The sequence below is a fragment of the Papaver somniferum genome, chromosome 7 (assembly GCF_003573695.1).
Source record: "Papaver somniferum cultivar HN1 chromosome 7, ASM357369v1, whole genome shotgun sequence".
NCBI lineage: Eukaryota > Viridiplantae > Streptophyta > Magnoliopsida > Ranunculales > Papaveraceae > Papaver > Papaver somniferum.
In genome coordinates, this window is record NC_039364.1 from 232,849,983 (window position 1) to 232,865,160 (window position 15,178).

At 37.1% G+C, this 15,178-nt stretch overlaps 2 protein-coding genes across 6 annotated transcripts; both read right to left on the reverse strand.

Moving 5' to 3' along the window:
• Window positions 1-1,103: 1,103 nt before the first annotated feature.
• Window positions 1,104-7,422, reverse strand: LOC113299838 (protein ANTI-SILENCING 1-like). 4 transcript variants are annotated; one of them, XM_026548938.1, is made up of 13 exons: window positions 7,174-7,422; window positions 6,350-6,757; window positions 6,027-6,195; window positions 4,715-5,920; window positions 4,472-4,567; window positions 3,930-4,405; window positions 3,771-3,797; window positions 2,910-3,002; window positions 2,723-2,801; window positions 2,447-2,537; window positions 1,956-2,064; window positions 1,744-1,860; window positions 1,104-1,581 (listed from the first exon to the last, which is right to left on the reverse strand). In XM_026548938.1, the coding sequence occupies exons 2-13, from the start codon at window positions 6,698-6,700 to the stop codon at window positions 1,531-1,533; spliced, it is 2,865 nt and encodes a 954-aa protein (XP_026404723.1). In that variant the 5' UTR covers window positions 6,701-6,757; window positions 7,174-7,422; the 3' UTR covers window positions 1,104-1,530. The 4 variants fall into 4 exon arrangements, with proteins under 4 accessions (XP_026404723.1, XP_026404722.1, XP_026404721.1 ...); XM_026548937.1 differs by having other exon boundaries at window positions 3,930-4,567; XM_026548936.1 differs by having other exon boundaries at window positions 4,472-5,920.
• A 676-nt stretch (window positions 7,423-8,098) lies between these two features.
• Window positions 8,099-11,506, reverse strand: LOC113299840. Of its 2 annotated transcripts, XM_026548941.1 has the most exons (6): window positions 11,095-11,506; window positions 10,938-11,007; window positions 10,745-10,850; window positions 9,768-9,866; window positions 9,536-9,667; window positions 8,099-9,446 (listed from the first exon to the last, which is right to left on the reverse strand). In XM_026548941.1, the coding sequence occupies exons 1-6, from the start codon at window positions 11,267-11,269 to the stop codon at window positions 8,295-8,297; spliced, it is 1,734 nt and encodes a 577-aa protein (XP_026404726.1). In that variant the 5' UTR covers window positions 11,270-11,506; the 3' UTR covers window positions 8,099-8,294. The 2 variants fall into 2 exon arrangements, with proteins under 2 accessions (XP_026404726.1, XP_026404724.1); XM_026548939.1 differs by having other exon boundaries at window positions 10,938-11,506.
• Between the last annotated feature and the right edge of the window lie 3,672 nt (window positions 11,507-15,178).

Genomic DNA, 15,178 nt, shown 5'->3' on the forward strand with positions numbered 1-15,178 from the left:
TTGAAGAAACACTTAATGACTACGCTAGAGTTTTAAAGATAAAGATTTTGGTTTCTCACTTTTAAACTTTTTTAGGTTTTCTATATACTTTTTTTGTTATGGTCCTGTTTTTTCTATAATTTTTTCACTCTCCCGCGAGGAATGTTTTTTCGCTTTTTATCTTCACGGGGTTTACAACTGCATGATCTATTCAACGTGGCTTAGGTTGTGAAGGGATGTTAAGCCCCTCATAAGACTCACATCTTGTTTAATTAGGTTTAATTCGCATTCTGAATCTGAATCGCATGTCCAATCGTTTGTCATTATTTTGATGTTTGAATTCGAGATTTGACTCAGGTCATACATCTCTTTTTCTCTTTTTCGATAGGAAAGATAAGTTTCATTCAAATTTCAACTCTGGATTACATGAAGTTTCGAATATCTAACCACATCAGAGTTTCAGAAACTAAATAAGACCTTGATGTTGTAGAAATTGCATCCTCAGCTAAAAGATCTGTTGCGCAGTTTGTTTCTCTGGGTACATGAATGCTTTCCCAGTTATTAAAAGAGTTAAGACACTCAAGACAATCTCTAATGGTTGAGTTATTCTTCCATCTAACAACTCCTACTTGTCCTTTCAAGGCATTTATAACGTCGAGGCAGTCCCCTTCAATTTGCAGATTGATGATATTTTTCCTTCTTGCTGTCTGGATTGCTTCAAGTCCCCTTCAATTTGCAGATTGATGATATTTTTCCTTCTTGTTATCTGAATTGCTTCAAGAACTGACTCAGTGTGTTATTTGAGTTCTTCCATCTAATTAATAGAATCTTCGTCTCCCATTCCAATTCCCAAGGGACCCCAAAAGCCCAAAAGAAGGCTTCTCATTTCAAGGGACCTCGAAAGCCCAAAACAAGATTTAGCAGAAGTGTTCCAATTAAGCATTTCATTTCCAGGTCATTGACACCAAACCTCCACGAGCAGTGTCATCATGTTGGCATTTCCATCAAAAGTAGTATTCGACAACTTTCTATTCGTGCATTTGTCCATCTTTCGGAAATTTAATATGAGCGCACAATCAAGTGTATGTTTATTGTTTGAGAAAACAAGATGCGAGTTCTTTCCGTACCATGCATAAAGCTTTTGTGCAAGTAATACCAAGGAACAAGAAAATATGTCTTCCTGCAATCCATGAACCATAAAAACAAAAAAAGACACAGCTGACGACGGGAGAAAATTCTTCAGGAAAGAATTACATAAACGAAGTGGGCCGAGAGAGGCTATGCTTCGGCATGCCAAGGAGGGCTGAGTGACTGCCCTTGAAGAATTTAGGCGCCCTACACAAAGGTGCTGCTCATAAGTGTAAGGGTGTTTTTCTTTGTGGCCTGTGAAGAATTTTGTAGCTAAACAACGATGTGATGAGAGGAAAAAATGATTATCACTCCAACTGTTCTATACAAAAGTAATGACGGACCAACGGATGACGGTTCTATCTTGTTGCCTACTCTTTAATTACACGTCGTAGTAATGACAGGCCAAGCCTCCAACTCTGCTCATTTGAACTTGAGTTCTGCGTTGAGTTTTCTCATCTCTTCCCCTTGTTGCTGAATAAACAAAAACCAAACCGTTATTTAACCAATAAGAACTGTATGGCACTAGAAAGTTGTACACTCTAATATCATAACCTTAACCACCCTATTCAGAAAACATAACCGAAAACAAAAAGTTGGTTAGCAGCCAGCAATAAAAGAAGAAAGTCTTCTGACCTTGTATAGCTCCTTCCAATACTTGTCTGCCCTAGTTTGTAGTAGACACCATTCTAAAGCCATCTCATATTCAACTGTGTTGGGCTGAGAACAATGTGACGTCGATACTGCTTTTTTCTAGACAGTAATGCGAAAGAAAATGTAAGGAAAAAGAATTTAAGAAGTTAGAGATCAAAGTCAAAACATGAAGAAACATGGGATGATTAACATACTATATCCTCTCGCTGAGTTTGTAATTTTATTTTTTCAATGAAGAGATGGCCCACTAACGTTGATGCTTTCCCACGCTTGGGCGGATTTCCTCGACTTGCAACAAGAGGTCTGTAAACAAAATAATCCCAAAAAATGAGAAGCAGAAACATGTCAGGAAACTGTAGGTGGATTCTAAGGTTTAAAAGTCCACTGATTTATTTTGCTAAGAATTTTTTAAAAAAAAAAAAAAAAAAAAAAACTTTGAGGTACGATTTGTTCACTGCCTAGTAGATTCTTAAACGTTAATCAGGTGACCAGGATTAAGGCTTGCGCCCATTCGGATCAACTAGGGTGTGGAAAGCTGGCTTAATCGTAAAAACGCAAGGGCAAGCAGTTCTATGTCCTCAGGCCCTGGACCAGTGCATGTCTAAGAAAAATGCAATGTGAAACTGATGGCATCTGCCTCGTAATAGCAAAATGTGTGTATATGTCAAGGTTGCTGCATAAATACCTCCCATTTGGTAGCATTAGGCAACCGGCATCCAGCTTTTCAGTTGCAAGTTCTGCAGCATCTCGTGTCTTAAAGATAACATACGCTCGACCTAGGACATGCCATTCCACAATCAGTTAATTTGTACCAATCAACGAAAATGATAATTTCAGAATGCCACCTAGACAAAGTAAAGCTAAAGATTCGAAGACTAATAGTCCTCAAAGGAAATAAAACACACGTAATAAGCTCAGTAAATAGAAACAAGCGACTTGTAGGGGTTGCTTCGTGAGATACCAGAGTGTGGGCTAGAAATTGCAGTCTGCGCAACAACCTTAGCTGTACAATTTTCTTGAAAACCATGCCAGATTATATCCTGAAATATATTGCACAGCCATTGAGCTTAAAACTTTCGACATAATGGAACCACTTACACATGCACGCAAGTAAATACAAAACTATCATATCGATGCAAGAGTCTTACCTCTACTTCAGCTGAAGTGTATGATGGATCCAGATTTTCAAGCAAGACGAGTGTTCCTTGATCATGCGCTGTCTCCATTCTTTCCTCCCAAGGCTAATATGAAACAGGAACAACACGTGATAGAATAAGGTATACGTCTGCATACATCTAACCCCAAAAATCTCAATCACTTACAATCTTTACACAAGTTGCGGTCTCACTTCCTAACCAGTGTGAAATCCCAGACCCTCAAAACTAAATCACCAAAGAAGTAAAAGAGAGGAAGGGAGGACTGTCTGGACTTGCAAAGAACTTGAAATAGTTACAAGGTATCAATGGCCTCATTTATGTTGGATTACTGTTAGTCAATGTCAAACATCATAGCGGTCTCCCAAATATCTATTTGAACAATTTTCCATTCCCCTGGGTGCATAAGTTGTATATCAATCATTATAGTGAAACAAAGCTTTTTCTCATAGTATATCACACTTGAGATAGCCATAAATTTGTTTGGGATGCATAACCAGCACGTACAACTAACTGAAACCTGTCATGGCACTCTATGTGGATGGGAGAAGTGCAGGGTAGTCACAGCTATGGTATTTCTACAGTAGATGACTCAAAAAACGGAAAACCCTACAGAATAAAACGGAAGACACAACTCAAAAAAGATTGAAACACTAAGTGGATGACTCATTTGGATCTAAAATTGGTCAAAGTACTTCGATCCAACAAAGAATATTAATATTAAACATGTGCCCCTTAAAACCAGGGATCACACTAACAAAACACCACAGCGGAACGATTATTTAAGTTGATATATTTTTGTTCCGAAACAGTATAAATGAAGAACAAACAATAAACTTATAAAAATGAACTTACAAGTCCCTTGAACCATTTGCTTCGGTCCTGCACCAATGTACAAAACATGGAAAACATTCAAGTAAGTCAAGTGTGCACAATAACAACACATCAAGACAAGTTGCTTTCGGTATCTGAATTTCTTTCAAGCAAAATAGGGATGTCCAGTTTTACACTTACAGTTTGCGGCCTTCTGCCCACTTCCACTGTTTGGTCATCGGTATTGGTTTCCTCTTCTGAACAACGAGAAACTGCTGGTTTGGAAGGATTTCCATTTGAAAGTTTCCGTTTTTTCTTCTCGCGTGGCTTGACATCAGTAAGAGTGGCCTTCTCCTGCACATGAGAATCCACAACAGCTTTTGACGTACTCATATCTTCAAGAGCACTTACAGTTTCTGGCCTTTTGCCCACTTCCACTGTTTGGACATCAGTATTGGTTTCCTTTTCTGTACAACGAGAAACTGCTGGTTTAGAAGGATTCCCATTTGAAAGTTTGCGTTTCTTCTTCTCACCTGCCTTGACATCAGTAAGAGTGGCCTTCTCCTGCACATGAGAATCCACAACAGCTTTTGACGTACTCGTATCTTCAAGAGCACTTACAGTTTCTGGCCTTTTCCCCACTTCCACTGTTTGGTCATCAGTATTGGTTTCCTTTTCTGTACAACGAGAAACTGCTGGTTTAGAAGGATTCCCATTTGAAAGTTTGTGTTTCTTCTTCTCACCTGGCTTGACATCCTTGAGAGTGGCCTTCTCCTGCACATGAGAATCCACAACAACTTTTGACGTATTCACATCTTCAAGAGCACTGCCCATAGCCCCTGAAACCCCCACAACATCGTCCTCATCAGAGTCTACAAGTATAATACATTCTTGTACACCAGCCATCTTTTCCTTCAAAACTACTGATGGAGTAGAAATTGTAGGATGTGGTTCATTAGATGACTTGATAGAATTACCATCCTTACCATTCTTGAAAGGCTGTACAATAGCTTTATTCTTGTCCTTGTTGAATGATGACAACGAGGAAACTGTAGGCTGTGTTTCCTTGGATGATTTAACAAGATTATCAACCCTAGTTTGCTTAGAAGTCTGTGCATCATCCTTATTTTTCTCTTTGTTGAATGATGATGGACTGGAGATTTTAGGTTGCGGTTCGTAAGATGATTTGATCGAGTTAATATCCTTAATATTCTTGGAAGGTTGTGCAGTAGCCTCATTTTTATCCTTGTTGAGTGATGACGGCGAGGAAATTGTAGGTTGTGGTTCCTCAGATGATTTAACAGCATTATCAACCCCGGTTTCCTTAGAAGTCTGGACAGCATCCTTATTTTTCTCTTTGCTGAATGATGATGGACTGGAGATTTTAGGTTGTGGTTCCTCAACTGTTTTAGTGGAATGGCCATCCCTAGCTTTTTCCAAGGGTTTTGCGATGGGCTTATCCTTGCCCTTGCTGAGTGATAATGGATTGGAGATTGTAGACTGTTGTTCTTCAGTTGATTTAACCGGACTACCAATCCTAGCTTTCTTGGAAGGCTGTTCCCTGGGCTCATCCTTGCCCTTACTGAGTGACGATGAATTGGACACTGTAGTTTGTGTTTCCCTGGATAATTTATCCAAATTATCAGCACCATCTTTCTTTGAAATCTGTGGACTAGCCTCTTTCTTATTCTTGCTGAGTGATAAAGACTTGGAGATTTTGGGCTGTGGTTTCTTAGACGGTTTAACCGAACTATCAACCCTGGCTTTCTTAGAAGGCCTGTCAGCTTCATCTGAACTATTGACAGGTTTCAGGTTGCCTTTTTCCTGAACCAAAGTAGTGGATGTATCATTAACTTTACCATCACGCTCACTCCGCTTTAGCAACAGTTGCTCAAGCTTAATTTGAGCTTCCTTTCGACATACTACATTATCCTGCTTATCAAGAGTAGTTGCAGCTTCATTAGGAGCAACAGTTTCACAAGGCAGGGAATCATGTATAACCCCTGGAGCCACCAACTGTTCATTTTCCACTCTCACTGAACTATCAGGCAGACCTTGTGCATTTAACTTCACTGGTGGTCTTGAAACATCGTCACTTCCACCTATCTTCCCATTTTCGTCAGTCTTTCCACTGCCAAGTTTGAAAATATTGCCTGGTTCCTTACCACCGGTGCGATTATATATGAATTTAACTGCCACACAAAATCGAAGCAAACGATACTGAGAAAAGCATAACAAAAGTCCAATCAAAGATATTCCTTAAAATGGAACATGTTACATGAAAAGAAGTCAATGTACCTTCAACTGATGCTATTTTCTCATCTATTTCGTCTGATATCTTAAATGTGTCAACGTTAAATGTGCGGTAGAAGATGTAATCAGCTGCTTTCATCTCTTCCTCAGAAGGCTGTGGGTTTTTGACGTCCTTTGACGTGCAGATAACATTGCATTTGCCAGCGATCACCTCCTGATTTTGCAGGTCGAGTATTAGAAAAGGAAAATCATATAACAAATTTGAACAAACAACCAGCCAACAAGAGTAGAAGCACTTCAGCTAGAAATCAATGGATACATCCTAGAAACTTGAAAATTAAAAAATGTCAACCAAGAATTGAGATTACCAGAGGATTTATATTGGTAAGCCCACGAGAATCTTGTTTACCAGACGCCAAAAACAGTTCATTCTCGGGCACCTCTTCATCGCCAATATGATTGACAACTTCAATAGGGCGAAAAAACCATAAGACCTTTACTTTCTTCAAATTTCCTGGTTGCTCCCAAATTTTGATAAGTTTACCAATATAAGGCTCAGGCTCACCATCTTTATACATGTATACGCAATCATAAAGAGAATACTCCTCACCGTCAAAAACAAAGGAATCATAAAATTGAACCTCTTTCCTTCTTCCACCAATCCCTCTCTTTTTCAACCATTTAAATTCCAAATTCTCTTCTTCTTTCGTATCAGACATAATTGCAATTCACACAAAAAGCTCAACAGGATCAATCTAGAAGATGATTATACGCAACTGAAACAATAATCACAAAATTCATTCAGAAACCCATAAAAACTCTAGTTTAAATGTCATGGGCAGTCATCAATTAATCAAATTATGAACATAAAAATAAAGAAAAGACAATTAATATCTTTATACCAAAATTCAATATTAGAATACCAAAACAAGAACTTCCCAAACATGCATTGAAATCTTTTAACTTTGTTAAAACCCTAATTTCCTAAAATGAGATGAAAGATATCAAAAAGGATAGTCTTTATATATACTTATGAAAATCAAAACCCCCAAAAAAAAAGAATGAAATCAGAGTATCCTGGACATATAAAGAAGATTCTAAACATACCAAAAATGTGGTGATAATGCCAAAGATGATGCTTAGAGTAAAAGAAAAAAAAAGAGAGATTTTTAATGCTCCCAAAAACCCTTACTGTATTTGGATAGAATGGGTTTCTGCCAAAACCCTAGCTTTTTAATATCTTCTTCTGTCTTTTATCTTGTTTCGGAGCCGCTTTCACTACTCCCAGGCCCCAGAGAGTCAGGAGGAAGGAACTTCAACTGAAAATTAGAAGAATCTATGAAACAGTGACAGTGTTTTGGGTGTCAGTCAGAGGTGTCCGCAAAGTCGCCAACAAGGGTATTTAAACTGAATTCTCTTCTTGGTCTTTCAGTTGCCAACAGCTTCCGAACATCGGAGATTCGGAATACAGAAATTTCCCAATTTGTATAAACATGCACGTGTGATTAGCACGTGCTGATTTGGTTTGAAGGGGTATTATTGGAATTATTTGTCAAAAGAAAAAAGAAGCCTCTTTGTATGGAGAGAGCTCTTTGAAGCCTCTGGTGGGTTTGGGTAAAGAGTTGCCAAAACCCTGAAACTGTGAACCATCTGTTTGTCCACTGTGAGTCAGTGACTGTGCCCGAGCATTGCAGTTTATGAGACACTTGATTGCAGCAGAAACTTACAAATGACCCAGGGTGAAGCCTATTTGTATTGCCAAAAAAGAAAAGACACTGCTAATGCAACCGAATATGAGTAGGCTAAAGTGGGCTATATATGCAGAGGAAGAAAAAAAATCAGATACTTTCATAGCAAAAATCCTTCCAGCGTAAAAGTGACACGGTAACATTTATACTCTATTGGAGGAGTTAGTAACCAGTCATGATAAAAATGCATGTACCAAGAACCCAGAAAGTAGTGCAGGCAGATCCAGATAAATCTGTGACCAGTCACCAAAATTTTCAGATGCACAACTTTCCCTGTTAATTTTTTTACCAATTTCAAGTTTGTGATGCCAGATTCAGTGACTCAAGTAGTCGAACCCAACAAGTCAAAAGTTATCAGGATATATTTTATCTGACAATGAACACTTACAATTTTCTACTAGTGAACAAAAACCTTGTTTCTCAGAGTTCTGCAGAAACTCTGATGCTCAAGGTTTTTTGCTGTACAGTTCACAATTAGGAATCAGACATCAAAATAGTGACAAAAAAAGTCTGAAAACAGAATTTACATTGAGAAAGTTTAACCTGAGAGCATTCATGTTCATGACTACTTTAGCTTTTTTCCCACCAAACGTTTCCGGGAAAGTGACAGTCTAGACCTTTTCAGGCTCTTACCTTCATCTTCACTATCTTCACTATCCACCACTACCACTGCTTCGGCATCAGGAAGATGCTCTTTTCGTTGCTTCTTGGACACTGTTTTCTTTACACTGTCTTGGTGAAGTAGTTCACTACCACGTTTTCTAGTAAGTGATTTCGGGGACTTCGCTGAAGAACCAATAGAAAAGCTTTTAGAGTCTGTGGATGATGAATTCTGATTTGGAGGTATATTCTCCTTATTATCAAAGTTGTCCCTCCTGGTTAGGCCTGACATTCCAAGAGAAAGTTTTCGACCAAATCGACGTTGTTCTCTTTGACTACTTGTTCCACTTTTAGTTCCTGATCCTCCACCATGATCTTGATAAGTCTGTTGTTCTTCAAATTCGTCAGATGTTGGCATTAAGGTATTGGATGAATTTGTATCTAGGCTTCCGAGTGTAGTCCTGTGGCTGTTCGATAACAAATCTTCTATGCCATCCTCATTTGAGTACTGAGGAGAACTGGAAACTTCAACAGGCAACATTTTTTTGAGCGCACGCTGCTTCTTATTACTACTCACATTAGCGGGTGCGTCTTCAATTTTACTTTCAGAACCTTGCTCGGGTCGCTGTTCAACATGGTCAGTTACCTGCGGCCAATGAGATTTTGTGGGAGGATTGGAAGGGATTTCAGAGTGAGAAAGAGATGAATCACGATGGAATGCTGTACTCTCCTTAACATCATCATCCTTACTCTTTGGGCGACCTAACGACTCCATTGACAACTTCCGCTTAGTGACAGAGAGCTTCTGTGAACTCCCAATAATGCTGGGATGTACTTGATGAGATGGTTGTTCAAGATGATTATCATCCTGCCCCACAGCCAACAATTTGGATGAACTGCCACTTGAAAGACTTTGAGACAGCGAGAGGGATAGCTTGTGCTTATGTTGTACATTCACTTTGTCGTCACTATTACTAACCTGAGGTGCAACCGATGTTTCCAAGGACAACTTCCTCCTGACCCCTAATGTCTTACAACTTGGTTTCTTCTCATTCTCTATGTTTCTGGCGTCATTTTCTACACTTCTAGAATCTAGGTTCACTCCTTCAGTTCCAATCTGCATAAAAGGGGTGATAAAAAAGACAGCCAAGTCAAGCATTGCAGTGATAAGTACTATAAACAGATATGGTTAGGGTTGCTCATTACCATGCTTGGATTATCTTTAGGAGTGTTTCCTCCACCACTACCTCCAATTACCCCGCCTGCCTTTGCATATCTTTCGGTCATGGAGCGTGCCTTTTGGTCAAAAATTTGTCTATTGTACTTGTACTCTCTGCTCTGCAATGATCAAACACAAACCAACTCACAAAGCACTCGAGAAGAATTCATTCAAAAAATAAAGATGAATCATTTTTCGCGATAATAGTTTTATACTTACTGCTTCGCACATTAGGCCATCATCAGGATTAGGCTCACTCAGTAGCAACCTAATGCTAGTTATTACTGTATAAATGTTCAAAGATGGCTGCCATGCACCCTGCACATCAGATATTCAACTTCATAGTGAGTCATTAACTTATCAAAAACAGCTAGTTTGCCAAAACTAATACAGTATTAACCTTAAACAAACTTCTGCCCTATCAAAACTTCCACTGTATAGCTTACTCATGCTTGACACAGTACATCGCTCCTAATGCTGCTGAATCAAATAATTGGCGTATAACACGGTATACTTCTAAAAAGGCATTTGCATTCCTATTCCACTGACAACACATGAAATCTTAGCTGTTCCATGTGGGCCTTGGTGGCATGACAGCATGACATCCCTTAGTATCTAATTTCCCAGCTCTTAGTGCCTCTTTCCAGTCGAGAGCAAGCTTTTAGTGGAGAATGTAAACAAGGTTCTGACATCGAAACTTAATATTTGGACTGGAAGAGCTTGCCACAGTCCAGCCAATAACAGGACACACAGTGTTTTGGATCCCAACTCCTAGTATACTCCATCTGCTATGTGATCCTAAATGAAGTCTTAATAGCAGGTTTTGCCATAGAAATGTTTAAACTCAACATCAATTCAATTGGTTAGTCACACATACTCATTGGACACTAAAATTTAATCACAAGCTTAATGGTCCTACAAAGAACCCCACTGTGACTTTGTGTTCGAGAACGGAGTCGCCATTATGATCTTTGATTTTTTGTAAATCAACTCATAGTTATTTGCTTTCCAACCACTAAATTTGTTTGGAATTGACGTTCTACAACATGCCTAGTACTTTAAATGGATGAATTAGAAACACTACCAGTCTACAAGCCTACACTTTATGTGTGCATAAAGGTAAAAGGCAGAAAATTTAGAACTAGAATAACTATTAAGTTTCAATTTTTCAGAAAATCAGTTCAGATTTTATTTACCTTGGGAGGAAGATTAAGAATATCGAGACAAATACGTCCTCCATTATCGATATTAGGGTGATAAATTGGAGTCAAAAATGTCACGTTTGGTGGTTGAAATGGATATCTACAATCAAAATCAACAAATTCTATAAACAACCCAAACAAGAAAAAGCAAAACCCACTTTAAAAACAACAAAGAAATTGAACAAACCGATCTGGTATTTGAATCTGGATACTAAAAACCCCTTTTGCATATACACTTCCTTCAGGCCCTTCCATCACTGTACACAAAAAAAAAAATGAAAATCGACCAAAATGAATCAAGTTGAGAGAGAGAGAGAGAGAGAGAGAGAGAGAGTGGGGCTTACAGGCGTTAATGGTGGACAAGGATGATGATGATGAAGAGGAAGATGAGGAGGATGAAGTAGGGAGCTCAGATGGATCAGCAGAGACCATAGGAAAAGAAACACCGAAAGGTGGATCAGAAAGAAGAAGTTTAAGTTCCTTTTGCATTCGCAAACCAAGCCTTTCAGCTTGAGCCATTGAATCTTTCTTTGGTTGAATCTACAGAATCAGTAGTGTTTGATTCGCTGAACTCTTCTGAAACTCTGGACCAGAATATTTTTTTTAGGGTTTTTTGTTTTTTTTTTTACAGACTTGTTTTTGGGGGGGAGCAGTTGAATTATTGGACTATTTGAAAACCCTAAATTTTCAATTTTCGGTTTCAAATTTTGAAATTTGTAAAAAATTTAAAATTTGGGATTCAATTTCGGTGAAAAAGTAGCGCCAAAGGGGAAAGTGCCCAAAATTTTGGTTTTAAAATTTTTAAATTTTTTTAAAAGAATGTTAACTTTTTAACTTTAGGCCCTTGCAGAGGAATTAGGGACTTGTTTTAAAAATTGGAATAAAGTACAGGTTGTTGAGCATTAGTTATTATTAGCTGAACTTTATGTTTGACTGAGTTGTATCCTGTAGACCTTTATTCGGGCAAGGGATTGTGGCTGGTGGATCAGAAAGATACCGACGTAGGCTAATTTTGTGGTAATTGCTAAAGGCAGGTACCCGTTTTACTGGGGCGCAAACCAATCCAAAATGATTCTAGTCGTTGAATTTTTAGATTGATATCTGTCCTAGCAATATTGGTATCAGCCTTTAACAATCATGAATTTTGTGCACATAAATATACACTTGATTTTTCAATCTTGTCCTTTAATTTGATTTGGTGAATTACACAACGAGAGGTAAAATTAGTTAAAAGTAATATCTTGTCCTTAAAAGCTTAACATGGATGGATCTAAATTAAGTTCATATATTGGTTAGAAGATACTGGTGTAAATTGTGACTCAAATTTTATTAATTGATAAATTGTGACACTGATATTAAAGAAATTGTTTCCACGATAGCTTTCAAGAGCAAGTATACTGTAACAAGAAACTCAAGAATTAATTACAATGAAGTATAAAATAACAAGTAAATCGAGATACCGCAAAAATCTTATCGAATTCTTGTATGGAGAGTTGATTCAAGGAATGGTAGGTTAATCCAACCATTTTGAACGAGATATGTACTTGTATAAAAAAAAAAAAATTACCCAATATCTTCTGAGGTTGTGGAGAATAATTAGGTAATAATCGTGTCAAAATGATCATTTACACTTACAGGTTCATTCCTTCACCTAAGGAACATCCAAAGTACTTAAACCTAAACCAGCGAACCACGGAAAAAACTTTAAAAATAGAAAGAATCCTACAAATGGTAAAATTAAAATGGCACGAAAAGTGAAGATGAGAATCACACGATTGCGAAAACACTAAACCTAATAGCAAGAATATACTGAGATCAAAGAGATAGCTGGTTAAGCGCACTAAATTAAAGCTAATAAAACTCATATAATTAATACATAGTGACAAGTAACAAGCCTCGCTCAGATTTGATCATTTTCTCTTGGTTTTTTGGGAGCAGAACTATAAAAGAGAGAAGAGTTTTGATTTAAGTCTTAAGTCTTAAGTCTCGTCAATATAATAATTTTCCACCAACTATAAATAAAAAAAATAGAGATGAATGTTATAGGAATATTAATAATTATATGTCATATCAGAGCAAGTCCAGTGGGTGGACAAATGAGAAAACTTTTCCATTCTCACCCCATAGTGGAGCGGGTAAACTGGAAACTGGACTCAACTTAAGACAAACGATTGAAATTTAGACGATCGACCGAGACTCGGCTCAAGTTGAGATGATCGACCTAGGCTAGGCCGATAATGGCTAGTTCATCGAACATTTTTAATTATTTCGCTTATAACTCAACTTTTTCTACTTCCAAAATCACACCTTCAATAACCATAATCTTAAACAAATCTCTTCTAATCTCAAGCTTTCTCTTCCAATCTCTTCCAAAATCAAAGAAATTTCTTACAAAATGGCAGGTTCTTCGCAAACACAAAATGCTCCAACCGACAAATTTTCACATTCCAAAATATAGTCAGGATGATAATAAAGTTGTTTGCTTGAGATTATATAGTTTTTACGCTTGATCTTACCATTGGTGTTCAACAACAACATAACATGCTTTGGGGGGGTACTTAAAAAAAATTGTCAAGAAACTGGGAATCCAAAATTTTGTGATGTTGCTGGGTTGTCAGGACGTTTTAATACCATCAACAAAGACATGAAGACTTGATTAGCTTTGGTAATGCAAATAAGTCATTATAAAATGAGCGGTGAAACCGAAGTCGGTTTCGTAAGTTGTATTTGAATTTGTTTAATTGGTATTTAAAATATGTTATGTTTGTTATAATAACTAATTTATAATATTTTTAAACTGCAGCAACGAACTCGAGAGGAATGACAAAGAATAAGAACTACGAGTTTCAAGTACGAAGCATGTATCCACATCCTTAAAAGGTTGAACTGATATATAACCTTGATCTGTTGATAGGATAGGGACCATCACATGTGACTACAAATATTTCTCAACAATGTGTGTCTCCTTATTCTTCACCAGAAACAAACTGAAATCTTAAACCCAACGATGACGGATCCTAACATGGTAACCCTAATCTTAATATTAATAAAAATACGTAAAGATATAGTGGACCACGTAACAAAATAATAAAAAGGAACAAAAACGCAGCTCAAGATATCGCACAATCATCGGAATTCGACATTCAATAATGTTTTGAAAAACAAGAAGAATTCATTATTGTTAAAAAATAACAGAGTATAACTTAAGAAAATGGCTGCAAAAATGAAGAAGGGGTCATAAGGCGGTTGAAAAGATTTTTAATGGGCACACGAGAGAAATCCAGGGAATAGATACGTCAAGGATAATAATTTGATGAATCTGACAAGCTGAATTTGATGAAATTCATGCACGGAAGGCACAACTACAACCAATAATAATTGACATTGATTCTGATCAGTAGACCCCTTATATGAGGATATCAATGATGACATTATATTGGTTAATTGGTTAGTTCATTACACGAAGATATTATTGTTAATTTGTATGTAATAGTTAGTTAGTTCCTTTCATGTTCGATATAATAGTAAGTTTGGATTTCAATAGAATCCTTGGTTTCAAAGAATTACTTAAATTTAATGTGATCCATAGATTGAATTTCAATGGTTTTTTCGAATTCAAAGATAGTGCTTAAAATTATCGTCTCAAGGAAGGATTATTCATTACACAAATCAAATTACATTAAAAGAATTAAAATGACTGAAACGATAACTAAAAGTACAAACAAACAAAAAACATGTGAGGGTTTCTTCTTCAAAATTCAGCACAGTTGTTCGCTGTCAGACCATCCCTTAGTGTTACATATAAACCTTTATTTTCAATTCTCTCGTCTACTATTTTATAATCTCTTGCGGGCCCTTCATGACGGGGGCAAAAATCTTACCACTAATATTTATGTGGATATTTAACGTGTCCAACTTGCATCCCATCGGCATTTCTCGATTACCATATTATGCAAAATTATACAAATAAGCATAACCTATTTATTTTTACTGGTTTAATGAACGATACGGTCCACAAATAATGTGGAATTTGAAAACACAGGGGATACCAAATACACTCAACTTTTTCGTTCGACAACCTGTATAGACAAAACTTAATACAATAGCAAGTAGACCAACTTAATGATCCTTGACAATATGTATATAGAGTTAATATATATCTCGACCTCTACCCAATCAGTATGTATATAGACACAAGGTCCGTGAACCTGATTGTTAAGCATAGTACTTGGACGATCTCAAAAATTAATATCCAAGATCAATCTGGTCGTATATAAATAATTCAATCGGGATTCTGCCAAGTGATTAAACTTGTTATCTATCTTTAAGATACGAATTCTACAAGAAACTAGTCGATTCTGCCAAGTGATTAAACTTGTTATCTATCTTTAAGATACGAATTCTACAAGAAACTAGTCGATTCTCCCA

Bases quoted from the DNA above. Each gene is read 5' to 3' on its own strand.
- LOC113299838 (XM_026548935.1), bottom strand. From the start codon at position 6,700: ATGTCTGATACGAAAGAAGAAGAGAATTTGGAATTTAAATGGTTGAAA. The intron at 6,196-6,349 runs GTAATCTCAATT...CTGCAAAATCAG, and splicing joins TTACCAATATAAATCCTCTG to GAGGTGATCGCTGGCAAATG. The intron at 1,582-1,743 runs GTCAGAAGACTT...TTGTTTATTCAG, and splicing joins ATTGGAAGGAGCTATACAAG to CAACAAGGGGAAGAGATGAG.
- LOC113299840 (XM_026548939.1), bottom strand. From the start codon at position 11,269: ATGGCTCAAGCTGAAAGGCTTGGTTTGCGAATGCAAAAGGAACTTAAA. The intron at 10,851-10,937 runs GTTTGTTCAATT...TTTTGATTGTAG, and splicing joins CAGATTCAAATACCAGATCG to ATATCCATTTCAACCACCAA. The intron at 9,867-10,744 runs GTAAATAAAATC...TCTGATGTGCAG, and splicing joins TTCTTAATCTTCCTCCCAAG to GGTGCATGGCAGCCATCTTT.